This window comes from Malaclemys terrapin, chromosome 17 (genome assembly GCF_027887155.1).
Source record: "Malaclemys terrapin pileata isolate rMalTer1 chromosome 17, rMalTer1.hap1, whole genome shotgun sequence".
Taxonomy (NCBI): domain Eukaryota; kingdom Metazoa; phylum Chordata; order Testudines; family Emydidae; genus Malaclemys; species Malaclemys terrapin.
This window is the reverse complement of record NC_071521.1, coordinates 23932620-23960538: the sequence shown is the minus strand read 5'-3', so window position 1 is coordinate 23960538 and position 27919 is coordinate 23932620. Positions and strand designations below refer to the sequence as shown.

At 47.2% G+C, this 27919-nt stretch overlaps 1 protein-coding gene across 2 annotated transcripts in view; it reads left to right on the top strand.

Annotated features, from left to right (window-relative positions):
* Positions 1-27919, top strand: part of RABL6 (RAB, member RAS oncogene family like 6) — a 132742-nt gene that overhangs the window by 45955 nt on the left and 58868 nt on the right. For both annotated transcript variants that reach the window (XM_054007269.1, XM_054007268.1), the window contains 5 exons: positions 4165-4212; positions 16860-16912; positions 19301-19392; positions 22113-22253; positions 23731-23836. In XM_054007269.1, coding sequence (XP_053863244.1) covers positions 4165-4212; positions 16860-16912; positions 19301-19392; positions 22113-22253; positions 23731-23836 — 440 coding nt within the window. The remainder of the gene's footprint in view (positions 1-4164; positions 4213-16859; positions 16913-19300; positions 19393-22112; positions 22254-23730; positions 23837-27919) is intronic.

Sequence of the window (27919 nt, the reverse complement as noted above, 5' to 3'; positions counted from 1 at the left end):
AAACAAGCAGGGAGAACTGGAAGTCCTGGCGCAGTCAGGGAACTATGATGTGACTGGAATAACAGTGACTTGGTGGGATAACTCACATGACTGGAGTACTGTCATGGATGGATATAAACTGTTCAGGAAGGACAGGCAGGGCAGAAAAGGTGGGGGAGTTGCGTTGTATGTAAGAGAGGAGTATGACTGCTCAGAACTCCGGTATGAAACTGCAGAAAAACCTGAGTCTCTGGATAAAGTTGAGAGGTGTGAGCAACAAGGGTGATGTCGTGGTCGGCGTCTGCTGTAGACCACCAGACCAGGTGGACGAGGCTTTCTTCCGGCAACTAGCAGAAGTTGCTAAATCGCAGGCCCTGGTTCTCATGGGCAACTTTAATCACCCTGATATCTGCTGGGAGAGCAATACAGCAGTGTACAGACAATCCAGGAAGTTTTTGGAAAGTTTAGGGGACAATTTCCTGGTGCAAGTGCTGGAGGAACCAACTAGGGGCAGAGCTTTTCTTGACCTGCTGCTCACAAACAGGGAAGAATTAGTAGTGGAAGCAAAAGTGGATGGGACCCTGGGAGGCAGTGACCATGAGATGATCGAGTTCAGGATCCTGACACAAGGAAGAAAAGAGAGCAGCAGAATATGGACCCTGGACTTCAGAAAAGCAAACGTTGACTCCCTCAGGGAACAGATGGGCAGATTCCCCTGGGAGAATAACATGAAGGGCAAAGGGGTCCAGGAGAGCTGGCTGTATTTTAAAGAAGCCTTATTGCGGTTGCAGGAACAAACCATCCCGATGTGTAGAAAGAATAGTAAATATGGCAGGTGACCAGCTTGGCTAAACAGTGAAATCCTTGCTGATCTTAAACGCAAAAAAGAAGCTTACACGAAGTGGAAGATTGGACAGATGACCAGGGAGGAGTATAAAAATATTGGTCAGGCATGCAGGAGTGAAATCAGGAAGGCCAAATCACACTTGGAGTTGCAGCTAGCAAGAGATGTTAAGAGTAACAAGAAGGGTTTCTTCAGGTATGTTAGCAACAAGAAGAATGTCAAGGAAAGTGTGGGCCCCTTACTGAATGAGGGAGGCAACCTAGTGACAGAGGATGTGGAAAAAGCTAATGTTCTCAATAATTTTTTTTTTTTGCCTCTGTCTTCACACACAAGGTCAGCTCCCAGACTGCTGCACTGGGCAGCACAGTATGGGGAGAAGGTGACCAGCTCTCTGTGGAGAAAAGTGGTTTGGGACTATTTAGAAAAACTGGACGTGCACAAGTCCATGGGGCCGGATGCGCTGCATCCGAGGGTGCTAAAGGAGTTGGCGGGTGAGATTGCAGAGCCATTAGCCATTATCTTTGAAAACTCATGGTGATCGGGGGAGGTCCCAGATGACTGGAAAAAGGCTAATGTAGTCCCCATCTTTAAAAAAGGGAAGGAGGAGGATCCGGGGAACTACAGGCCAGTCAGCCTCACCTCAGTCCCTGGAAAAATCATGGAGCAGGTCCTCAAGGAATCAATTATGAAACATTTAGAGGAGAGGAAAGTGATCAGGAACAGTCAGCATGGATTCACAAAGGGGAAGTCGTGCCTGACTAACCTAATTGCCTTCTATGATGAGATAACTGGCTCTGTGGATGAGGGGAAAGCAGTGGATGTATTATTCCTTGACTTTAGCAAAGCTTTTGATACGGTCTCCCACAGTATTCTTGCCGCCAAGTTAAAGAAGTATGGGCTGGATGAATGGACTGTAAGGTGGATAGAAAGCTGGCTAGATCGTCAGGCTCAACGGGTAGTGATCAATGGCTCCATGTCTAGTTGGCAGCTGGTTTCAAGCGGAGTGCCCCAGGGGTCGGTCCTGGGGCCGGTTTTGTTTAATATCTATATTAATGATCTGGAGGATGGTGTGGACTGCACTCTCAGCAAGTTTGCAGATGACACTAAACTGGGAGGCGTGGTAGATACGCTGGAGGGTAGGGATCGGATACAGAGGGACCTAGACAAATTAGAGGATTGGGCCAAAAGAAACCTGATGAGGTTCAACAAGGACAAGTGCAGAGTCCTGCACTTAGGACGGAAGAATCCTATGCACTGCAACAGACTAGGGACCGAACGACTAGGTAGCAGTTCTGCAGAAAAGGACCTAGGGGTCACAGTGGGCGAGAAGCTGGATATGAGTCAACAGTGTGCTCTTGTTGCCAAGAAGGCTAATGGCATTTTGGGCTGTATAAGTAGGGGCATTCCCAGCAGATCGAGGGACGTGATCGTTCCCATTTATTCGACATTGGTGAGGCCTCATCTGGAATACTGTGTCCAGTTTTGGGCCCCACACTACAAGAAGGATGTGGAAAAATTTGGAAAGAGTCCAGCGGAGGGCAACACAAATGTTTAAGGGTCTGAAGCACATGACTTATGAGGAGAGGCTGAGGGAACTGGGATTTTCTTCTCCAGAAGAGAAGAATGAGGGGGGATTTGTTAGCTGCTTTTAACTACCTGAAGGGGGGTTCCAAAGAGGATGGAGCGAGGCTGTTCTCAGTGGTGGCAGATGAGCAGTGGTCTCAAGTTGCAGTGGGAGAGGTCTAGGTTGGATATTAGGGAACACTATTTCACTAGGAGGGTGGTGAAGCACTGGAATGCGCTACCTAGGGAGGTGGTGGAATCTCTTTCCTTAGAGGTTTTTAAGGCCTGGCTTGACAAAGCCCTGGCTGGGATGATTGAGTTGGGAATTGGTCCTGCTTTGAGCAGGGGGTTGGACTAGATGACCTCCTGAGGTCCCTTCCAACTCTGATATTCTATGATTCTATGAAGTGGTATGTAATGTAGATGTAGCCACAGTGAGTAATACTCTGAAAGTAGCCCTGTTGACTTTAGTGGAACTACTTGTGGAGTAAGATACTACTCAGTATGAGCAAAGCTGGCAAAATCTGGCCTTATGAATGGATAACTTTAGAAATGTACTGCGATAGAGACAAAGCACTGTGTCGTCTAGTTGGCTGAAGCAAAAGGCTCAGAACTCAGATTGTGTTTTTTAGTCCAGCGAGGCCTGTGGCACTCTCACTTTGGGCAAGTCGCTTGTCTCAATCAGTCAAGCTGGAAAATTGGATGCAGAGCAGGAGTTGCTTGCGGAACCAGACTTAGCCAAAGATCAGGTGCAATCATGCATAAGTTTAAAGAAACCTCTTCTATTTGTACTGGTTACTCTTCTTACAGGATTTTCACACTTGTTAGCTAAACCAACAGTGCATGGTTTCCTGGATTGAAAGTAATAGTTGGTTAAATTGAATCACAATGTGATAGGGGAATTTTTTTTTTTTTTTTTTACCTGGGCCATTGTGCTCAATTGCTCAATCTTTGGTCAGTTGCTGTTTGCTTGTAGGTGTTGCCAATACAAATTGTTCTTTCAGTCTCTAGTGTGGCACTTATCTGAAAAGAAACTCTCTAACAAAGGCATTGTGGGGGTCTGTGTTACTTATGGTATCCAATCACTTACTCAGATTGAGTAAAAATACGGCTTTCTGACTGCAACTGCTTACCCTGCACTATGAAGCTGAGTTGTTTCTGGCTCATGCATCATCAGTAATAAAGTTTCTGCAGTTGGAATTTAGTTAATAAATCTGAGTCAGACAAATCCAGGTTACTCTCCTATAGCCATAGGCTCTGTAGTGCTTTCAGGAGTAAAAATCTTATTTTTTGTCAGAGTAAGCTAATGTGACTTGGAATTTGCACAGGAACAGACCTTGTGTATGTGACCTGTTTGATATATGTTTTAATTCCTGCTTGGTGCATTTGTGTGAGGGTTTTAAAAATATTAGTAAAGTTGATGTCCCTTAGAATACCTCTACTCTGAAGTTTTCTGTCACAAAGATCTTTGTTTTCAGCTTTTAATTAACTTCTAGTACGATACAAAAAAGAATCCAAATGGGATTTTGAAGAGCTCATGAGGTAATGTGTTCCAAATTTGCAACTTAATTAAAAAGTTGTCCATAAATCTCACTTCTATTACCAGGAATTTTCAAGGGGTTCTTTAAAGAGAGCAGAATTTGAAGTACATCAGAGAGGGAATGCTGTGGGGTTTTTAAGACTTTTTTATTTGCACTTAGATATTCTGTTTTGCTTTGCTTTGTAACATATTTGCCTTTTTCCCCCCCCCCCCCCACCCCCCAAATCCTCCTTTCTAGCCACTGATGATATCGTAAAGGTTGAAGTCTGGGACGTAGTTGACAAAGGTAAAGACATACTGTTTCCTTTCTAATGCTACTTAGTTCCTTTTTTAAAACTGAAATTAGAAGAATTTGTGAAATTTAGAAACTATTTGCTTTCCTTCCTTTGGTAGAAATGTTTGTGTTAATTTCCAGCAGTAACCTGACAGGGCTGGGAATTCTCCCCTCTTACCAGAGAGGCTCAGATTTGCCATCTTAACTCCAGGGTGAACAAATAATTTAGAAGTAGTTGCAAGAAGCCTGAACTTCTCTCACTAAGTTGGCTTCATTCATTCAAAAATGGACCAAATGATTTGGTTCCTAGTGTGTTTGGTAAACTTCATTTCCTCTCCGTTTTTTAGGCCACTAGTTCATTCTGTTTATAGTAGTACCCATTGAACTGCCTTTTTGAAGGAATAATCTTGTTAAAAGGATAGTTTCGCTGTGCAAAACAGTGGTGTTTTTTTAAAAGTGAATTACTTAGATTCACTTAAATGATTGCATTTTCTGTGTGCTAATCTAAAACCTTTTTGTAACATGCTTACTGGGAAAACAATCAGCATGTGTTTAAAAATGTATACATTTCTGAACAAAGTCTTTGGGGAGCTGAGTATTTGCATGTGATGACACAATGTAGCTTTTAAAACATGATAGCCTATCAGAAAGAGAATTGTCTATCGCTAGTTCTTAGGAAGCCAAAAGCTGTACCAAATCCAGTTGGAAGCTGTTGGCAGAAATGAATGGAATTCATATGTAACTCCACCTCCGCCTCGATAGAACGCTGTCCTCAGGAGCCAAAACATCTTATCGCCTTATAGGTGAAACCGCGTTATAGCGAACTTGCTTTGATCCACCCTCTCTTCACCCCCCCTTCCCCAGAGCACTGCTTTACCGCATTATATCCAAATTCATGTTCTATCGGGTCGCGTTATATAGGGGTAGAGGTGTATTAACAGCACATTCTTTTGCATGAACTGAAATTAAGTTTGATTTGGGAAAATGGCTTGGACATGTATCCTTTTAAAAGTGCGGTAATGGTTTGAAAAGTGACTTTATAAATATAGCACTCTGCAGATCTCCCCTTTATGTAATCCTATAGGTGATCTGGGTCAGATCTGCTGACTAGTGATGAAAATTTACATTTTTATCATCGTACTCCTATTTCCATTCCTGCAGAACCTTTAGAGCCTTGGGAGACTCAGCTGGAATCTGTTCGGGCTTTCGTACCCTCAACAGAACTAGGAATTAAATTCCAGGAGCACTGTCTTTTATCTCAAAGTATACAGAAGTGTGCCACTCAGGCACTCTAACCTACTCTTTATTAGAGCTCAGTTGGGTCAGGGTTACAGCTTGACTTTCAAAACTTACCCTAAGTGTGCAGGGCTGGCATCCAGGAGGTCCATCTTTGTTACTTACCGATAGACAAATCTGGTATGAAGTAATTGAGATCGTGAACATGTGACCCTGTGTTGCCAGTATTTTGTTTTATTTTAGAGTTACTTCTCAGAGCAGAGCTGCACTTTAAACTCCAAAGATTTGTCATCCTGGTGGCAAAACAGGCTAAGACAAACCTGGCATTTGCAGAAGTTAGTAACAGTTCAGTCACACTGACTTCTGGGGGTGGAGTGTGCCTGAAATGTAAAGGGTCTGTCCTCTTCCACCCCATTCCCAGAGGGGGGAAATGTCATTGTTAGAATCCCTGTTCTAAACAAACTCAAGTTTTTTATGTGGTTACAGGTTCATGGGCTTAGTTAGTGTAGTGTAATGCAATCCAACTCTGACAGTAGTGCAATTCTGTGATAAACGCACCTCAAGAAAAATGCAAACTAGCCGTTGAGGAATTGTTCATATCTCACTGTTTCATCCTTTAATATGATCTCATTTAATGTTTCTTCCTGTGCACTCAGGCCAAAAAATCCTCCTGCATGATGCTTTGGGTGAGAGTGACACTAGTCTAGACCATAGCCATTTATTAGCAAAGCCTCCAGTGCTGTTGCAGTTGAATGCTGATGGGGTCTGATCCTTGCTTTATCCTCTCCTAGAGGATCCTATGTAATGTGCATACTCAGAGTTGTGCAGTGTGCTGCATTTACAAGACTGCCTTTGAAAATTCCACCAACTCGTACACTCTGAATGTGAAATTTGGAAGTTGTATGTTGATTCTCACCTAAAATTATGACTTGCACCCCCACTCCTGAAAAAGTCTGTCTGCTTTCAAGGGGAAAATCAAACAGAAGACTAACATATTAAAAAATCTGACCTGGTCAAATGCATAAACATTGAGTACTTTGATTTCTCTCTTCACAGTAAACTGGTGGTGACTGAGCCAGTTCTATGAAAAGATGCACGAGTGGACACATGGTTCAAATTTGGTCTTGTAGAGCAGCTTGATACCTTTTTATCTGCTATGTAGTGCTGCCAGTGTGTGTGTGTGTGTGTGTGTGTGTGTGTGTGTGTGTGTAAGATTTTGGAAGTTTTGCTAAACTAAATCCCAAGAAAAGTCACTTTGTAATTATTTTACTGAGGTTAAAGAGTAGAAATCTCTGGTGGTAGCAGTGTGGTGGTTGTGAGAACTTGCTGCAGCTTCATTTCACTAGGCAGTGTTTTGCCTACGACTGTAGCAGTACAATCCATGCAGTCCTGACTCCTCTCTCAGCTTTGGGTGAGTTGTAGAACTGATGCAAATCAGAAAGCTTTTACAGAATCTGAATGCAAGGCAGCTACTTGAGTCCAGATGTTTCAAGAGCTATAGTCACCTATTTTGTAACTCCTGCCATTCATTACTAGTTCCTAAGTCATCCCTTTTATGGTAATGGTAGGGTCAGGTAACAACTTGTTTCAAAACAGTATTAATCTATGCCTCCCAGAGTAATGTAATCCAATGGCTCTCAACCTCCCCAGACTACTGTACCCCTTTCAGGAGTTTATTTGTCTTGCATACCCACACGTTACCTCACTTAAAAACTACTTGCTTACAAAATCAGACATAAAAATACAAAAATGTCACAGCACACTATTGCTGAAAAAATTTGTTTACTTTCTCATTTTTACCATATAATTCTAAAAATAAATAAATTGGAATATAAATATTATACTTGCATTATAGTATACAGAGCAGTATAAACAAGTCATTGTATGACATTTTAATTTGTACTGACTTAACTAGTGATTTTTATATAACCTGTTGTAAAATTAGGGAGCTATCTAGATGAGTTGATGTACCCCAGAGGTACATGTACACTGGTTAAGAACTACTGATGTCCCTGAAAATGGAGAATTTCTGTCTCCCAACACAGAGTAACCCAGGAACAGCATGTGCAGCAGAGCTCCACTAAGTCTGTACTATTTGGATATTCATAAGGGTGTCAGGTAGCTGACTGAAACCCAGCTCTACAGGGTCCAGGAAGAGGAAGAAGCATAGTAAATATTGGGACTCTGAAAAGGGCAGATAAAATGTTTCAATATTGATAGCTACTCCTGTGAAGAATATGTATTAATAGTCTAATGGAAAAAACTGGGAAAATTCCCACATAAAAGTCCTTGGCGTTCGATTGAAAGTTGGCAGATGGTACGGCCCACCACTGTAAACCATACAAAGAAAGGGAATAAGCAGTTGGGTCACTCACCTGGCTTTCACTCCTCATTTGCCTTCTCAGCCTGAACATCACTGCTACACACACATCTTTGTTGTTATCTTAAACAACCAACATGCAGCATTAATTCCAGCAGTATTCACAATACCTTTGTGTTCATACATGCACATTTCAGTGTTGTCATCTTGACAAATTACCACCCTTAGAACTATAGCTAATCTAAATCAGTTGCCCTTGCATCTCTCACATTGCACAAAGCTACATACAGAATTGTGCACAGTGAAATCTGTGAAAGCCACACCAACCAAATATCCATCATGAAAACATGACCATGTAACTGTAAACGTGGTCACATTAAAGCTACGCACGGACTGTCCAGGGTGAGAATGGAAATGTGGGAGTAGGACAGGTGGGTGTTTGAACTTTCTTGGTTTTATACTTTAACATTAGAGATTCAGATCTTGTGTATACAGTCTGCCAGAAAAAGAGAGAGTGGAGAAGAGGTGGGTTTATGACACTGGAGAAATCATACAAGGGAAACCTGATTGAGTTTGACTGAGAGTCACTTCCATGTCTAAAATCTTCTTTAACACAGTAGTGGTGGGTGGGGGATGCCTTCATAGCTTCAGCTGAGTTGTGAGAGCTCCCAATCCACACCCGAGTCATCCGGGAAGACCTCCAGCAAAGCTGGGTGAAGAGCAGAATTGACATTCCTGACATTTTTAAAGTTTAAAAAAAAAAAAAAAAACAGAGAAGGACCTGGGGACATGAGTATCTTGGAGGAGAGTGGAAGACGTTTCATGAACTGGAGTTGAAATAACATTTACCCAAACACTCTGCTGTAGAGTATCGGGCTTGGAAGCCACTGCAGCTCCCTTTGACCCTGGCATAGTTGAGGTCTGATACTGTGAGGAGTGAATGTCATGCAACACCAATTAAATTGTTCAGAAAGTGCCCCAAACTTTTTTTAAAGCTAACATTAATTTCTTGATAGCTACCAGCTGGGAAGCGTGGTTGACCACCATTCTGCTGCCTATGGTTTGGGGCAGCATTGGAGCCCTAGGAATCAAACTGAAGCTTTCCAATGAATAACCATACCTCCGTTGCTGTTTTGGGTTAACCCTTTTATAACCAGTCAATAGCAACAGAAATTATTTTCAGTAGTCCAATATTGGAATTCCATAAGGACTGCTCATCATGGGAATGCCATTTTGAGTGTGAACATTTATGGATTAATATTTTTCTAGTGAACCTGCTGAGCAGTTTTTGATGGGCTAGACTGTTTCATGGAAGAATTCCTGAACTGCAGACTTCCTTTGCTCCGATTTCACAGGAGAAGCACTATCATGTTGTTAAATCCTCTGAGGAGAGCATTTGTTGGGTAACTGCTCTATTTTGTCCTCGACCTCAACAAAGAAAAGATTAAACACATTTTCTGTTGTCCCAATTTGTTTTACATTCACATCTGCCAAAAAAGCGTATTTTTACAAGCATTCATTCTGTATTTTTCAGATGGATTAAATACTGAAAATAAAATGGTTATAAAAGCATTTAATTTCTTTGCTGTGGGGCTGGCATCGGAGGCTTTTTCAATCAACAGAAATGAGTAGCAGGAGCATTGAAACTGTCAGAATAGGTTCTGTTGAGGATAGACTGATCTGTAGATTGCAGTAAGGAATTTCAATGTTAGATTCTGCAGTTCTTCTATAATTCCATTAACCCTTTTTGGTCGTGAACATCTGGAACAAAAAGAACATGAGTACTTGTGGCACCTTAGAGATTAACAAATTTATTTGAGCATAAGCTTTCGTGGGCTACAGCCCACTTCTTCAGATGCATAGAATGGAACATATAATAAGGAGATATACATACAGAACATGAAAATGTGGAAGTAGCCATATCAACTCTAAGAGGCTAATTAAGATGAGCAATTATCAGCAGGAGGAAAAAAACTTGTAGTGATAATTAAGACGGCCCATTTCAGACAGTTGACAAGAGGTGTGAGGATACTTAACATGGGGAAATAGATTCAATCTGTGTAATGACTCAGCATTCCCAGTCTCTATTCAAGTAGGGTTACCATATTTTAATTTTAAAAAAGGAGGACCTCCAGCCACGCCCCAACTCCGCCCCGCCCCCGCTCCTTCCCCAAAGTCCCCGCTCCAACTTTGCTCCCTCCCCTGAACGCTCTGCCCCCTGCTCCTCCCCCTCCCCTACTTCCCGCGAATCAAATGTTCATGGGAAGCCTGAAACAGGGAGGCAGCAGGTAAGCTCGGGCTGGGCGCGGTGCAGCCCAGTCCGGCCGGCGCGGCCCCCCGGCCAAGTGGCTCTCTCCGGCGGCCGGCCCCGGCCAAGTGGCTCTGGCCCTGGTGGCTCCCGCTCGGCTCGGGCCCTGGGGCGCCGGCCCTGGTTCTGGCCCGCCCTGGCCCCGGCTCCCCCAGCCGAGCACGGCTGGCCCCAGCGGGTCCGGCCCCCGGCCGAGCACCGCCGGCCCCAGCGGGTCCGGCCCCCAACCCCAGCAGCCCCGGCCCAGACCCAAGCCCCACAACCCCTCCCTCCCTATTTTCCCGGACATGTCCGGCTTTTTGGGATTTCCTCCTGGACGGGGATTTGAGGCCCAAAAAGCCGGACATGTCCGGGAAAATCCGGACGTATGGTAACCCTATATTCAAGTCTAAATTAATGGTATCTAGTTTGCATATTAATTCAAGCTCCGCAGTTTCTTGTTGGAGTCTGTTTGTTTTTGAAGCTTTTCTGTTGCAAAATTGCCACCTTTTAAGTCTGTTACTGAGTGACCAGGGAGGTTGAAGTGTTCTCCTACTGGTTTTTGAATGTTATGATTCCTGATGTCAGATTTGTGTCCATTTATTCTTTTGCGTAGAGAGTGTCCGGTTTGGCCAATGTACATGACAGAGGGGCATTGCTGGCACATGATGGCATATATCACATTGGTAGATGTGCAGGTGAACAAGCCCCTGATGGTGTGGCTGATGTGATTAGGTCCTGTGATGGTGTCATTTGAATAGATATGTGGAGAGAGTTGGCATCGTGCTTTGTTGCAAGGCCATATCTGTGAGAGAGATCTTGGGAGAGAGACCAGTCCTTGCTTACAGACAGACCCCCAACCTGAAGCAAATACTAACCACAACCACACAACAAAAACACTAACCCAGGAACCTATCCTTGCATCCAGCATTTATAATGGTGTTAAAAACATTAAAAAGTGTTTTTAATTTATAAGGGGGGTCTCACTCAGAGGCTTGCTATGTGAAAGGGATCACCAATACAAAAGTTTGAGAACTACTGTCCTATTGGGATCCAGGTACAGGAGAATGATAGAAGGCAGATATATTAGCCTCAGATTAAGCAGGTCCCTTTTCCTGGGGTACAATCAGGAACTTGCTAGAACCAATTAAGGTAGGCAGGCTAATTAGGACACCTGGAGCCAATTAAGAAGCTGCTAGAATCCATTAACACAGGTAGGCTAATCAGGGCACCTGGTTTAAAAACTACCTCACTGCAGTTAGTGAGGGCGTGCGAGGAGCTGGGAGCAAGAGGCAAGCAAGAAGCTGAATGTGAGTAGGTGTACTGCTGGAGGACTGAGAAGTACAAGTGTTATCAGACATCAGCAGGAAGGTCTGGTGGTGAGGACAAAGAAGGTGTTGGGAGGAGGCCATGGGGAAGTAGCCCAGGGAGTTGTAGCTGTCACACAGCTGTTACAGGAGACACTAAAGACAGCTGCAATCCACAGTACCCTGGGCTGGAACCCAGAGTAGAGAGCGGGCCCGGGTCCCCCTCCCCCCCCATCCTCCCAACTCGGGGAGGTCCCGGATGACTGGAAAAAGGCTAACGTAGTGCTCATTTTTAAAAAAGGGAAGGAGGAGGATTCGGGGAACTACAGGCCAGTCAGCCTCCCCTCAGTCCCTGGAAAAATCATGGAGCAGGTCCTCAAGGAATCAATTCTGAAGCACTTAGAGGAGAGGAAAGTGATCAGGAACAGTCAGCATGGATTCAAACCAAGGGCAAGTCATGCCTGACTAACCCTAATTGCCTTCTATGAGGAGATAACTGACTCTGTGGATGAGGGGAAAGCAGTGGACGTGTTATTCCTTGACTTTAGCAAAGCTTTTGATACAGTCTCCCACAGTATTCTTGCCAGCAAGTTAAAGAAGTATGGGCTGGATGAATGGACTATAAGGTGGATAGAAAGCTGGCTAGATCGTCGGGCTCAACGGGTAGTGATCAACGGCTCCATGTCTAGTTGGCAGCCGGTTTCAAGTAGAGTGCCCCAGGTGTCGGTCCTGGGGCCGGTTTTGTTAAATATCTTCATTAATGATCTGGAGGATGGCGTGGACTGCACTCTCAGCAAGTTTGCAGATGACACTAAACTGGGAGGAGTGGTAGATACGCTGGAGGGTAAGGATAGGATACAGAGGGACCTAGACAAATTAGAGGATTGGGCCAAAAGAAATCTGATGAGGTTCAACAAGGACAAGTGCAGAGTCCTGCACTTAGGATGGAAGAATCCCATGCACTGCTACAGACTAGGGACCGAACGACTAGGTAGCAGTTCTGCAGAAAAGGACCTAGGGGTTACGTGGACGAGAAGCTGAATATGAGTCAACAGTGTGCCCTTGTTGCCAAGAAGGCTAACGGCATTTTGGGCTGCATAAGTAGGGGCATTGCCAGCAGATCGAGGAACGTGATCGTTCCCCTCTATTTAACATTGGTGAGGCCTCGTCTGGAGTACTGTGTCCAGTTTTGGGCCCCACACTACAAGAAGGATGTGGAAAAATTGGAAAGAGTCCAGCGGAGGGCAACAAAAATGATTAGGGGGCTGGAACACATGACTTATGAGGAGAGGCTGAGGGAACTGGGATTGTTTAGTCTCCAGAAGAGAAGAGTGAGGGGGGATTTGATAGCTGCTTTCAACTACCTGAAAGGGGGTTCCAAAGAGGATGAATCTAGACTGTTCTCAGTGGTACCTGATGACAGAACAAGGAGTAATGGTCTCAAGTTGCAGTTGGGGAGGTTTAGGTTGGATATTAGGAAAAACTTTTTCACTAGGAGGGTGGTGAAGCACTGGAATGGGTTACCTAGGGAGGTGGTGGAATCTCTTTCCTTAGAGGTTTTTAAGGTCAAGCTTGACAAAGCCCTGGCTGGGATGATTTAGTTGGGAATTGGTCCTGCTTTGAGCAGGGGGTTGGACTAGATGACCTCCTGAGGTCCCTTCCAACCCTGATATTCTATGATTCTATGAACTCCCTATTTGATACAAGAGGAGTTGATCTGGACTGTGGGTCCCACCAGAGGGGAAGGTCTCTGGCCTGTCCCCTGACCCATTAGGTGGGCCAGCAGAGACTGCAGGGGATTGTTCTCCTTTTCCCCATGCTGGCCAGTGATGAGGTTAGCCAAGAGAATGACCGGTTTGTGCCATTAACAAAAGGAGCCAAACTGAGGACTGCCGAAAACCTCTGAGGCGAGCAAATCCGCCAGAAAGCGCAGAACCCACCAAGGCAGAGGAAGAACTTTGTCACATGGGGTAATGCTGGTTTAACCCTTGGGCAGTGGGAGCTAGGAACATCACAGCTACCGTCTCTCTCCCTAGCAAAAAATGGCCTTCTCTCAGTACACCGCACAATGCCAAATGACTCCTTTAAATACAGTCCTATGGGACCCTTAATGGCCTGCATAGCAGCTTTGATATGGGAGCTAATTGCTTTTGCGTCACATTGGATACATAAACCTGCCTCTTAGTTTTGAGCTGCACAATTGGAAATAGACACTAACAATGCATTGGAGGATTCCATGCCATTTGATTCCTGCAGTTGAGGCATATGTTCCCCACACCCAAAAGAACAAGAGAGCAAGGTGCTGTCATCCCTATGGGGCAGAGTTAAAGTGTATGAAGCAGTTTCTTAACTGAGCATTTCCTGGTTTCTGAGAGTTCCTGTAAGGAACTATCTACCTAGAATAGCTAGATTAAGCTCAACCACGCAAAAGCAGTCTTAGTGCAGAATAAGTGTCCATGCTAGGAGCCAGTATAGACTAGCTTTTGTGTTTTAAATTCACACACTGGCTAATCTTGCAATAGTGTCCATGTGTAGACAGGCCCTAATGTTCACATTCCTCTCAGGATACGTGCAACAGTTTTAACACGTTTTTTTTAACGTGAATACTGAGTGGGTGAAAAGGGATGAATTCCTATAAGGATGTTTGTATATTATCCAAGACAGAAAGAGGCTGAGGGTTTTTTGGGTTGTTTTTTTTGTATACAAAAACTGTATTTTAGCAGTACTCTCTAACTTCTGTGACCTTCCTCAATAAGACGACTGTTTGGCTCATCTAGATTATCCTTTGGCCAATGTACTGGAGGACTGGTTTTTGGTACAGACTCTCCCCGACTTATGCAAGCGTTCCATTCCGGAATGCTTTGCGTAACTAAAAATTTGCATAAGTTGGAAACGTATACCCAACTATTACACCAAAAACAAACAAACCTATTTCTAGCTTACGGAACTTTTTCTGTAAGTGCGGATTTGCTTAAGTCAGGTTTGTGTAACCCGGGGGGCGTCTGTAGTACATTTTGTAGGTTTTTTTTGGTTTTGTGTTTTTTGTTTTTTTTTTTTGTTTTTGTTTTTTTTAAATCCAGTCGAATTCTAAAATGTGTTGAGTGCTGTGTCTTCCCTTCTCTTGTGGGATGATTCCACAGCCCAATAGATCTTAGGCTTTGTCTACACTACAGAATTATGTCGACCCAAGTTAGGTTGCCGTACAGCCACCACAGTAATTACTGTGGTTTTTCATGTCTGCGCTACCCTCCTTCTGCAGGTGATGCATGTCCTCACTAGGAATGGTTGCAACAACTTAAGTGGGGTAGTGTGGGGGCTGTCAGCCCTGCGGCAGGGCTCACCCCTGCAGGCCCTTTCCCCCCTGTGGGGCTCATCACTGCAACCCCCCACCCTACCCGCTGCCACGGGGCTCACCACTGCAGCCACCCTCCCACCCCACAGCCACCATGGGCTGTCCCCGTGTCAGCTTAAATTCTGTAGTGTAGACCAGGCCTTATTGTTAAGCTTTTCCTGCCCTATCACTTACATTTATTGTGCATACTTCTAGTGTGTGTTCAGACCTTTGGATTGGTGCATCTTATAAATTGCCATAAGATTCCCTTTGCGCAGTCTCTTCCCAGCCTTCCCTTCACATACGTGTGGCGTGTTTCTCCTTCCCCCTCTCCCCACCACAATCCTCCTTTAGGGTTTAGGCAAGTTGCATGGTTTTAGCTTTTTTCGTCTTTCCTCAGGAGTCTGTCTCATTTGCCCCTAATTATTTTGGTTGTTAAATTCATTTACAGCAGTTCAAACCAAAGCACCTAATGGATTCTCTAAAACTAGGGTTACCATATTTTGTGCCTCCAAAGGGATGACACTCCACCGGGCCCGGGGCCCGGCCCCGCCCCCAGCCCCACCCACACCCACACCCCAACTCCGCCCCTTCCCCTGCTTCCCACGAACATTTGATTCGCGGGAAGCCTTAAGCAGGTAAGGGGGGGTGTGGGGGGAGGAGGCGCGGCCCAGGCTGGCCCCCCTGGCGTTTCCAGCCTGGGTTGGCTCGGGCCCTGGGGTGCCGGCCCCGGCCCCCGACCGAGCACCCCTGGCCCGCCCAGCACTGCCGGTCCCCGGCCCGGCCCCCTGGCCGAGCACCCCCTGGCCCTGCCGGCCCCCGGGCCGAACACCCCTGGCCCACTCAGCACCCCCCGGCCCGTTCAGCACCCGCCAGCCCTGCAGGCCCCCCGGCCCGCTCAGCACCCCCCGGCCCGGCCCCCGGCCGAGCACCCCCCCCCGGCCCGTTCAGCACCCGCCAGCCCCGCAGGCCCCCCGGCCCGCTCAGCACCCCCCGGCCGAGCACCCCCCCCCGGCTCCCCTGGTCCCCGGCCCCGCCGGCGCTCAGCCCCGCTGGCCCCTGGCGCTCGGCGCCCCCGGTGCTCGGCCCCGCCGGCCCCCAGCCCCGCCGGCGCTCGGCCCCCCCCCCCCTCCCCCCGGGGCGCTCGGCGCCCCCAGCACTGCCGCCCGCATGTCCCGATTTTCCTGGACATGTCCGGCTTTTTGGGATTTCCCCCCGGACGGGGATTTGGAGCCCAAAAAGTCGGACATGTCCGGGAAAATCCGGACGTATGGTAACCCTACTAAAACCACATTTAAAGCATTCATAATACTGTTTGCTTCAGGTTTGTGCAACAGCACTGAGCTCTCATAGCCTTTCCTGGATAGGTTGCATGCTGAAATCTTTGCCTTTTTGCAGTTGGCTATATTGTGCAATTCAGTTGTCAGGTATTGTTGCACTGTGCTTCTCCAGTGCTAGCAGGGACAAAAGGTGGAACAGTCAGAGCCTCTTTTCTTTTCTTTACAGAGAGCAGGCCCCAGACTTTGTTCTTATACCCATTTTTGGTTGTTTGCCAGGAGGGCTGCAGTAGGCTTTCCTTCTATTGACCTTCATGTTAAACAGACTTGATAGTATTTCCCCTCAAGGCCGGCTGACTCCGGCTGTACCAAGCTTATAGAAAGAAATGGGTCTGCTTTAAACGTAGGATGCAAAACACTGTATCCTGTCCAAGGACAAACCTGCCCCTGGGAGATCACCATCAAACACGCAGGCTACTCAGGCTATGTCTTCACTAGAAGTGCTGCAGCTGTGCAGCTTAGTGCCGTGGTGTAGACACTCACTCCAGCGATGGGAAGGGTTTTCCTGTCACCTCCCCAAGAGGTGGTAGCTAGGTCAACAGAAGAATTCTCCCCTTGTCTTAATGCTGTCTACGCTGGGGGTTAGGTTGGCTTAACTATGTTGCTTGGGGATGGATTTTTTCACACCCCCAAGCCACGTAGCTGGGTTGACCTAACTCTTGAGGACCATTGCCCCAGCCAGAGAGACTAGAGTTGATAGCTTCTTACCAGGCATTGTAGAGTTCAGTTCCCATATCTGGCTCAGTCTGCAAATCCACAGATCTCTGGGTGACACCAAGGTCAAGTGGGGAATGCTCTACCTAATTTAATGTATTTCTTCCATAACTCTCTCCTTTCTAAGGAAAATGCAAAAAACGTGGAGATGGTTTGAAACTGGAGAACGACCCTCAGGAGGTGAGCCACCTTTGAGATGCAAATATGTCTCCTTGTTGTTCTTAAGTGATTGCATGTTGTCAGCTGTCAATCTCTTGTGTAAAAATTCGGATGTAGTTTGCACTCATATCTGCATTCAGGGTGATCCAGCTGACACGTCGGCCACAACTTGCTCCCAGTCTGAGGCGCTAGGCTGCCCCAGCATGTTTCTTCTTCCAGTGCATTGCACTGAGAGTCTGACCCACTGCAGCAATTCTGGCACAGTTTCCACCCTTCCTTTGGGGTGAAATTCCTCCATTGTTCACTGTGTGGCATTGTATCTGTTGGGTTATGATGACAAAAGGGAGATAGAACCAGCACAAAGAGACCAAGATTCCTTTCCAGGGTTCGTCATGACTCACTGTGTAATCTGAGGCAAATCACTTAATGTGATGCCTTAGCTGATCATCTGTACAGTAACTCCTCACTTAAAGTCGTCCCGCTTAACGTTGTTACGTTGCTGATCAATACTCATTTAAAGTTGTGCAATGCTCCACTCTTAGTTGTTTGGCTGCCTGCTTTCTCCACAGCTGGCAGCCTCCCTATGCCCCCTCCCCTCCCCCCAGCGCCTCCTGCCCGCCGGCAGACCCCGCAGATCAGCGCCTTCCCCCTCCTCCTCCTCCTGCCCGTGGCAGTCAGCTGGTTTGCAGCGTTTTGGAGGCAGGAGGGAGGAGCGAGGACTCGGTGCGCAGGCTCCCCCTGCCTCCCGAACACAGCAAGCCAGCTGATTTTCCCCGGGCAGAAGGGAGTGGGGAGGAGCGAGGACTTGGCACGCCTTCCCCCTCCCTCCCCTGCCTCCCGAACGCGGCAATCAGCTGGCTTGTGGCGTTGGGAGGGGAGGGGAGAGGAGGAGCCAGGATGCAGTGTGCGAAGTAAAGGGGGTGGAAGGGGGAGGGGGGAGAAGAGGCGGGTCAAGGGTGGGGACTTGGGGGAAAGGGTGGAGTGGGCGGGCTGAGGGTTGAGCCCCCCAACCCCTGGTGCTTGCAGAGTAGGGGAAGCTGCCCTGGAACCTAACCCCCCCTATTTACATTAATTCTTATGGGGCAACTGGATTTGCTTAACATCGTTTCACTTAAAGTCGCATTTTTCAGGAACATAACTACAACATTAAGTGAGGAGTTACTGTACAATGGGGAAAATGATCACTCACCTTTTTGAAGCATTTTGAAATCTGCAGGTGGAAAGGGAAGTATTACTGCTAAATATTGTAATGGGAGAATACTGAAGGGAGCGTATGCCCTCTTCACAGCAGCATTGCTGTTGTGCACGACATGTATACACATGAAGACAGAACATGTGATGCCTGCCTCCCCAGACAGCATTTTGACCCTAGGTGCACTTAGAGTTTCTTTCACAAAAATCCCATTGTGTTCCCCTTTCAGGAAAGGGTGGTTTGAAGTCTCTGCTCACTTATTCTCTTGTAATTCTTTAAGTACTTCGTTGTTCTTGGTCATGTGATGGTGCCCTGCAGGGCCCAGTGAATAAGAAGTATCCCACTTTGTGCTCTTTAACCATTCTGTTGAAATCAGTGGGCCAATATGGTTTGTATACAGAAGGGGTTAATTCGTTCCCAATCTAGTGACTTCCCTGCTAGCATAGAGAGACTCCCTCTGATTCAGGTGTTTCTCCCATGAAATGCTCAGTCATAAATTCTAAGCCCACATTCCAAGTGTGAAGCTATGTATGAAAGCAAATCATACAGCTGCTGTGCAATTAGAATGGAGGGTAATTTTACCTTAAAGTGTAGCCATGTTGTAGGTACAAGACTGTAATGGAACCCTGCAAATTTGCGATTAGGACTGCAAATACTGAATTTTGAAAATAATCTTAATGCGGTAAAATGTACTATTGATAAAAATCAATACTGCTGCTAGAAAATGCCAGTATCACTACAGAGGGGAGGGAGGTGCAGCAGAAGACACTCTATGGCTATGCAGATCAGCAGTGCACAGCACAGCAAACATTCAGGTTTGGAAAGGAACAAAGAAAGGGAGTTGCTTTACTCTAGATATGTTCTGCCTATTGTACCCTGTCGCTGTCTATGGAATCAGCTTGTCAAGAGGGGATCTGGGGTGATGAGCTGAAGAGGAGAATGAGATTGCAAATGCTAAAATACTCCTGCTCTCTTTAATCAAACACTTGGCTTTGCACAGAACGCTGGCAGCTCTCAGATCCTGCTCACTCAGGCGGTGTAAGCAGTAAACTATTTGAGAAGCCTTGTTCAAGTGATTTGTGAAATCCAGTGGTGCTCTTTTGTGTGGAAATGCTCCCGTTGGGAACTTTGGGACTCTTCATTATACTGATTGTTTTTCTTACAGTCTGAAGCACTAAGAGCTGGAGAATTTACAGTTTGTGTCTTTCTGTTTCCAGGCAGAGTCAGAGATGGCTCTGGATGCGGAGTTTCTTGATGTGTATAAAAACTGCAATGGAGTAGTGATGATGTTCGACATCACCAAGCAGTGGTAAGAGAGGAGCAGTGATATAGGCAGCTTGAGTCTTGCTTGTTTAATCAAAACAAATGATCTTTAGATCCTGTGATTTCTATACACATTACAGTCCAATGAGCTGAAACAGATTCCTGGCACCTAAAATTTTGCTTTATTTTCTGGCCTGTTTTTAATCTATTCCCCTGTAAAACACAATTCAGATCTGTTCTAAACTAGCTGTCTTCCTCCATGTCCACTGATCTGTAATCCCCACTGTGCAGCAGACAGAGGGAAACCATTAGAAAATGCCTTTTGCAGATGTTCTTCGTCCAGCACCCAGAGGGTGCTGAGCACCTCCAAAGATAGATGACAAAGTGCCTGCTCCAAAGAGCTTCCAGTCTCAAGTGTAGGCATAATATCTAATGGGAGAGGTGAAAGCTGGGAACAGGGAAATGTGTGTTTGTAAGTGCTCTGTGGACACAGCTTGGGGCTTCGTTTGTTGGGCTCTTTTTGTCCCCTCTGCTAAGGGAGAGGAAACATGGAACCGGGGATGGGAAGGGAAGGTGAAAGTGAGGAGTGCAGGGGTGGCAGGAACTGGGGAAGAGGAAAACAAATAGAGTAGTCCTGGTGTGTCAGGGACATTGGCCCAAACTACTACCACTGGCGCCTTCAGCTTACAAGGGAGAATTGCTGTCCTTTGGCTGAAAAGGTGCCATGAACCTCTATGGGCAGTAATACATGAAGCCCTAATGGGAGAGGATTACCCATTGCTGGAACTCTCTTCTGTAGGCCTCACCTCCAGATGCAGTGTGGTTTGGTATGCTCTTTAATTTCATTAGAGCTCTTGGCAGACTTCTGCACTCCAGCACTTCAAAGTAAATGAAGGACGGGCACTAAAGCCATCTTACTCATCAGTATAATAGATCAGCCTGTTTAGACACTGTGATATAGATCATGCAACTTTAGACTCTCTGTATTGGTACAGCGTGTACTGGCTTGTATGTCTGCAAGACAGGGATACTTAAACACAATTTCCTTAGTAGGACAAGACAAGGAGGGGCCCTCCGTTAAAATGATAAACTGAAGTGGATCAAAGGAAATATTTCTGTATGTAGCATATAACCTGTGGAATTCACTACCACAGAGAATTGTCAAGGCAAATAGCTTAGAAAACTTGCTGATTCTATGTATAAGAATTGCACTTCCTATTCCTGAGGGTATTCTGCACCAAAAAATTAAAAATTCTGAGTACAATATTTTAAAATTCTGCAAATTGTATTTGTCAATAAATAAATGTGGAGGCTCCAGCCTAGCAGTGAGGAGCACAGGCCTCTGGTTGCACTGAGGTGGGAGATCATCCTGCAGCCTCCCATCCCCAAACAGGGACTCAGTGGTGAAGCTGCACCTGACTATGACACAGTGCAAGGGCCAAGCCTGCCCCAGAAACACCCCAGGGTTCTGCCCTTTCTGCATCAGGCGCACCAGGTGTTGGTGGGCAGGCAGGCTCAGCCTAGCAGGATCCAAGTGTAGAGGGGCTTAGTGTGGGGGATCCAGGTGTGGGGAAGAGAGTTCTGTGCGGGGGGAGTCTGGGTTTGGGTGGCTCAGTGGGGGGATCTGAATACACGGGGGTTCCAGGTGCAGGGGCAATGGGACTTTGCAGTGCGGTCCAGGTGAAGGGTGTTGGGACTCACCATTGGGTGGTCTGGACGTGAGGGAGGTGGGGTTGGGGTGCAGCTGCTTAGGGCTCAGTAGGATGGGTGTCTGGGGGGCTCATCAGGGTAGTCCAGGGGCAGTGTGTACACTATTGGGTGGGGGTTCAATGTACCTACTTATTGGGGGAGCCCCAACTGCAGCTGCTGTTGAGGGGATGCCGCATAAAACTGGGCTCCCGCTTCCCCCACCCTGCTTCCCCATCCTATCCCCCTTCTCAACTGCCCCCTACCCTACCCTCTCCCCTATCTCAACCCCCTTCCTTTCTCACTGCCTCTTTCCTCCAGCCTCACCATGCCCCCCCCCCCCCCTTGACCTTCCACATCAGGGGCACTCACTATTGTACAGAAAACAGGATGGATCCCAGGACTCAGAAGGCGAGCACAACCGGCACTAGGAGGCAGCATCCAGGCAGCTCTGCGCTCGCAGAAATTAAGGCAGGGGCAGGCAGTGGCACCTCCCCTCTATTTTGGGGGCAATGCCCCTCAAACTACACCCATGGGCATTCCCATCCCCATCCCCACCGCAGCGCAGATTCCCTGTCACTTTCTGCAGGGAAGCAAGAAATCGGCAGTGGGGACATGTTTTCTTCCTATGCACAGTGGTGCAGAATTCCCCCTGGAGTAACTTGTACTAGCTTTGATGAAAATAAGGGCATAATCCCAATCACCAACAGGGGTGAGGAGAATATTCTCCCTATCCTCACACAACAGTGCAGAGTGTAACCTTTTCCTAGAATGTTTTATATGGGTCCCTGCTCAAGGTACAGGCCTGAGGTAGTTGGACTGTTTGCTTCTGAATGAATCTCTGTGAAATAACAATATTACCTCAGAATGTGACTCAGTGTTGTCTGTAGGTGGGCCTCAGAGGAAACTCACATGTGAAATTTGTATTTTGGATTTTTCTGTTTGCTTTGCAACTTTTCTGACTATGCTAGTTTCCATTGTGTGCATGTAAGCTGTAAATGTAATAATATTGCGTAGAGTACAACTAACCTATCAAGTGCGTTCAGACTAATTATTTGTTTCACCTTTTATTTGGTAAAGGACATTTAACTACATATTGAGGGAGCTTCCTAAAGTGCCCACCCATGTTCCAGTGTGTGTGCTTGGGAATTACCGTGATATGGGAGAGCACAGGGTCATCCTGCCAGATGACATGCGGGCGTTCATTGATAATCTGAACAGGTAAACAGGACTGGCACCATACTGACTTTCTGGGAGAGCAGCACTTCACCCCTTCTTTTCCATGCAATCCAGCCCCATCTTCCAGACATGCATGTGCCATTGAATTGCTCCCTTCTCATCCGGTTGGGTTTGATATCCCTGTATATTGTCGCTTTATACTGGGCTTTTTTTCTCACTCTGTGGTGTTCTTACCGAACCTAAAAGGCCTGCACTGGTGGGGGGGATTCTCAGTTCCCAGAGCCAGTGAATAGCAGTGAGAGTCCCTGTGGTGCAGGCCTTTCAGAACAGCTCTATCCAAATGGAATTGTACTTCAGCCCTTCCTTTTGGGCTATCTTTTTTTTTCTTGCGGAAAGATTTTGTATGTTACTTCCCCCCACACAACTGTTCCATGAGCACCCATGCTCTGAAACCAGCCTAGTGCCGCTAGCTTTTTCTCCCTCTCTCCCGCACTCTCGAGTTTGAGCCTCCCCACTGCAAGACTACATACAGATCCTGATCCCTTCCAGGCCGTGTCTCCCAACTGCCTGCCAAGCCTCTACTCTGGCATTTCTTTAAATTAGAAATAAAATTATAAATTAATGGAGATATCCTATCTCCTAGAACTGGAAAGGGCCTTGAAAGGTCATAGAGTCCAGCCCCCTGCCTTCACTAGCAGGACCAAGTACTGATTTTGCCCCAGATCCCTAACTGGCCCCCTCAAGGATTGAACTCTCAAACCTGGGTTTAGCAGGCCAATGCTCAAACCACTGAGCTATCCCTCCCCCTGATTCTTTGAATCTGGTCACGAGCTCTCACTTTAATTATAGCTATTGCCCTTGTTGGGCAGGAATCGATCAATCCACCTCATCCTGCCTTTCTCCTTCTGAGAGTGGTTTTTACAAAAGCTTTTGTTTGTAACAGGTTTTCTTGCAAAGTCTCTCACTCACTCATGCCTACATCAGACATGTAGAAATGGAATCCATCACAAAGAATGGCTTCGCACCAGTTCTTTTACAGCCACGTTTATTCATGTTCTACACACCATTATCCAAGGTGAACTAATGTAACTTTAATACCCAGTGCTGAGGTTTTTAATGGCTTCATTTAGGTCCGTTTATAGTATTAGAAATAACGTGCTGTAAGAAATGCACTTGTACAGCTGTGAAATACTCTGTTCCGTAAACCATTGGCCTAGTGTCCCAGCAGAGCAGTTCAGACTGTCAGTTGCATGACGCTATAGCACAAAAACAGCTGCACGCAAGCCTTTCCCCACCAGCCTTCTAAAGGGGGAAAGAGTTAATTTGGCTCCTTATGAGCTGTAAACAAAATAATGAGCCCCCTAGCAGGATGAACTGTCAGCCTAAGTCTTGGGGTTGAAGATTTGCCTGGGAGATGAGGATTGCTCATGGGATAGAAGTCAGCACGTGCCTCTGCTGTGTGTGTAGTCAGTCGGTCTCTGTGTAATTTTCTTTTCTCTGCTCATCTGATTTGGAACAGACCTCCTGGCTCGTCTTATTTTCGATATGCTGAATCTTCCATGAAGAACAGTTTTGGCCTCAAGTACCTGCACAAATTCTTCAACATCCCATTCTTGCAACTGCAGGTAAGAGTCCGGGATTTGCATGGTGCAGAGTGGGTGGGGAGAACTACCCTTTCCAAGGAACTCATGTGGGGATCCTTTTCCTGTGATGTTCTGCTTTTCAGATGATAAAGGAGCCTGGACAGATATTTGCTTTCAGGAGAGTGTTGTTAACGAAAGAGACTGGGTATTTTATTTCCCATGATTGCAACGTGTCACTGCTGGTGAAGTGCGTGCTCTCCCTTATTTACCTAAGCATAGTCTTATCAATGCATAAAGGTTCCAAGGGTCAGTACCGTGCAATGAACAGGATGTGGAGGACTAAATCTGTACATTGCAGTGTTAATGGGCCACCAAGTCAAAATGGTATCTAAACTGTCTGTCTCTCTCTCACTCACACACACACACACACACACACACACACACACACACACACACACCGATTTTTGCTAATATACAAACTTTTCTTAAATGTGGCCAATTAATTAAAACTCAATTAAGAAAATATCCACCAGTGAACTGAATGGCTTATGGGATGCATGAAGTGTCCTGATTATCTGCTGTACCCTCTCCATGGTCAGAAGACTTCAGATCACACTCGAGCATCTTTCATCAGCACTACGTTCACTTTAAAGAACACATTTTGTGTACATATATGTGTATCTAGAAGAACAAGCATAGGTCAAATGCTCGTCCAGACTGACTAAAGCTCAGTTAATGTCTGTCATCAATTCAGTGGTCTGTAAAGCAAACACCGCAAAGAAAGAGAGACCTTGGTATAAAAACACAGTGAAATCCAGCTAGATAGTAAATTCTCCAAGGAGAAGCTGTATAAATCTGACACTTGCACTCATCTCTGCACTCAGTAGAGAATGTCCAATCCCTAAAGCTACAGTCTGGTGGTACAGATATTTGGGGTTTGTAGCCTCAGTTTCTACAATAAAGTGCCATCCTGCCAAAAACCACGCAGAATAACCTGTTCCCACGTTACTGCTGGAGATGCACTCTTACAGGTCTCCCCTTTCTCCTCAGGTAGATCTGGAACACCAGCACGGGCTTTCTGCCAGCCTCACTGGGCTTCTGATCACAGTTCATAACTCTTCCCTGTCAATATTTGGAATGATTGTTTTAAATGGAGGCATTACCAGAAAGTGCTCAAGTTTTTCATAGCTTTGTCTGTGCTTAACAGCTGCTTTAGAGAGAGGGGATCTTAAGGGACCTTTCATTTACATATGCTGAGAAAAAACAAACTTGATGTACATGATTTATGTAACTGAGAATTAAAGCAAATATGGCTGCTTAATAACAATCTTTAAACAATCCAGTGTAATAAAATAACTGAACCGACCCAGGAGGCAATTAATGTCTGATTACATGGAAGCTCAAAGAATGTGATTTAGTCAGAGTCTCTGTGGGGCTAAGATTGAGTGGCCATTGCTCAGATGGGTGATGTGCTTGAGATGACCTACTTGCATTCCCAGTCTCCTCTGTTCACTAGAGAAGTCATCCAATACAGTTCACTGAGCGTGGTGCTGGGTGCAGTTGGCTGCAGCAATACCTGAGACACAAATCCAGAGTTATGTATGAAGAGGTGAAACAAGTTAATGTTTTACCAGCTACTCTAGACTCTTTGCCTGAGCTGTTAGGTTCACACTGAGGGTGGGAGAGGATTCAAGCAGGATCCTGCTCTGTCACAAGGGCTAGAGGCAGGACTTTGATTGGCATACACACTTACATCATTGTTAGGTAAAAATGTATGCAGATATGTTTGGATCCTGCACTAAAAACTTGCAGCTGATCAGCATTGACCTCTCCCTGTCATTAAAAGGCTAAGATGGACAGACTCCAGTTGATGCCACGTTACGAAGGTACTTGGAATTTCACTTCTCTCGGCCCTGAATTTGTTTCCCAGTGCTTATCAGAATCTGTCAGGCCACTGACATGCGCTCCAGCTACCTCCCACAAACATATCCACGGATTTGAATGCAGCACTTCCTGTCCCAAAGCTCAGACCACATAGTGAGTGTTTCTTCTTCGAGTGATTGTTCATGTCCATTCCAAGCAGGTGTGTGCGTGCCGCGTGCACGCCAGCCGGAAGATTTTGCTATAGCAGCGTCCTTAGGGTTGGCTTTGGCGCCCCCTGGAGTGGTGCCCTCATGGCGCTGTATATAGGGGCCAGCCGACCCTCCACCCCCTCAGTTCCTTCTTACCGCCGGTGACGGCTAGCTGGAACTTCGCTTGCTCTTCAGCAATCGTGGCAGAGTTCTGTCCTCGTTGTAAATAGTTAGGTTGTTGTTTAGTGTTAGCTTAGTTAGATAGTAGTTGGGGGGGGTTTTCCCCAAGCTTTTGTCGCCCCGCTGGGGCATGCCCAGGTCCCCAGGGTTCAAACTCTGCAGGGACTGCGGGAAATTCATGCCGAAGAGTGACCCGCACTCTTCGTGCTTAAGGTGCCTAAGGGAGAGCCACCAAAGAGATAGGTGCAGTATCTGCAGAGCTTTTCGCCCCAGGACTCTCAAAGATAGAGCGCAGAGACTTAAAGTCCTCCTAATGGAGGTGGCCCTGCGGCCCCAATCAGATCCCGGGCCTACCGAGCTGGCTCCCAGCACTTCATCCTTGGTGCGCAGTGCCCCGACACTGGCGATAAGTCGTGAGGCCAAGGCCCCCAAACCCAGGCACCAGAGAGAATCGGCGCACAAGAAATCAGCCTCGATGAGACACCGTTCCCCATCGCCAGTGCCGGTTAAAAAGAAGAGGCCTGTGAGGGAACATTCCCCCCCACCGGGACTCTAAGGGGCTGGCGCCCTCCACGAGTGCTACGGGACAGTCCGCACCGCAGACCCATTCAGCCATCCCATTGACTCCCGCCCCGGAGAGGGTACGGTCGAGTCTGGACAGGCCTAGATTCCCGGATATTATGGAAGAAGTGCACCTCCCATCGACGCCGGAGGCGTTCGAGGCCGCCTCAGACCTCTTGAGCCTCCCGGTGCACCGGTGCGGCGACACCGGCAGAGAACCTCTGGCTACCGCTCGACCCCAGTTTCAATCTAGGGGCAAACCGGCAATGCTCTCGCCGCGCTCCCCGCGCCGCGCCACTCTAGTGGTACCGGTGCAGACAGCACCCTTTCCAGTCTAGCAGCACCGGTCCCCGGCGACAGTGGGTACCGCGCCTCCTATGTCCTTGTACTCAGAGACCTCGGACTCGGAGGCAGACTCGTACCACTCTAACAGATCGAGGAGCAGGCGTTTATCCTCGCGTACGAGTACCCAACTGTACCCGCCGCAGTGGCAGCAGCAGTGGCAACCGCCTCCCCCCAGTGGCCGTTCTGGACACCATGGGCCTACCACCAGTCAGTGGGTCAGGCGTATGGACCCCGCTCACGAGCCACATCTATCTCTTCGACGTCGGCGGCCCCGCCGCTAATGCCGCCACCAGCACCGCCGTCTGACAGGAGTGTGCCACAAAGGGACACGGCACCGCCTAGCCAGACAACGGCACTGATGGGGACCTTGCTCCCAACGCCACAGGCACCATCCAGCACACTTCGTTGCTCGGTGTCGACCCCGGTGCCGCATCCTGAGTCCGCACCGGCCGCGCAGCCTGAATACCGTGTGCCGCAGGCCCTCGTAGAGGGAGAGAGGGTAGATGAAGGCCCTCTTCAGGGGATCTCTTCCTCCTCATCTCCGGATGAGGCAGTAGCGGGAACTTCAGCGGCACCGGCCCTAGAGGACAATAGGATCCTCCAACAGCTGCTTACTCGAGCAGCCCAGAGCCTCTCAATCCAGACTGAGGAGATCAAGGTGGATACAGATCCGGTGGTGGACATCCTGATCCCGTTGGGCCCATCCAGGGTAGCCCTACCTCTCATAAAGACCATTACGGACACAACCCCACCTTGTGGCAAACTCCAGCCTCATTGGCCCCTACAGCTAAAAGGACTGAGCGGCGATATTTTGTTCCATCCAAGGGCTATGAACATCTTTATACACAGCCTCCCCTGGACTCCCTAGTGGTAGATGTGGCCAACCAGAGGGAGTGTCAGGGGTTCCAGGGAGCTACCCCCCAAAAATAGAAAGGCCAAAACGTTGGACCTGTTTGGGCGCAAGGTA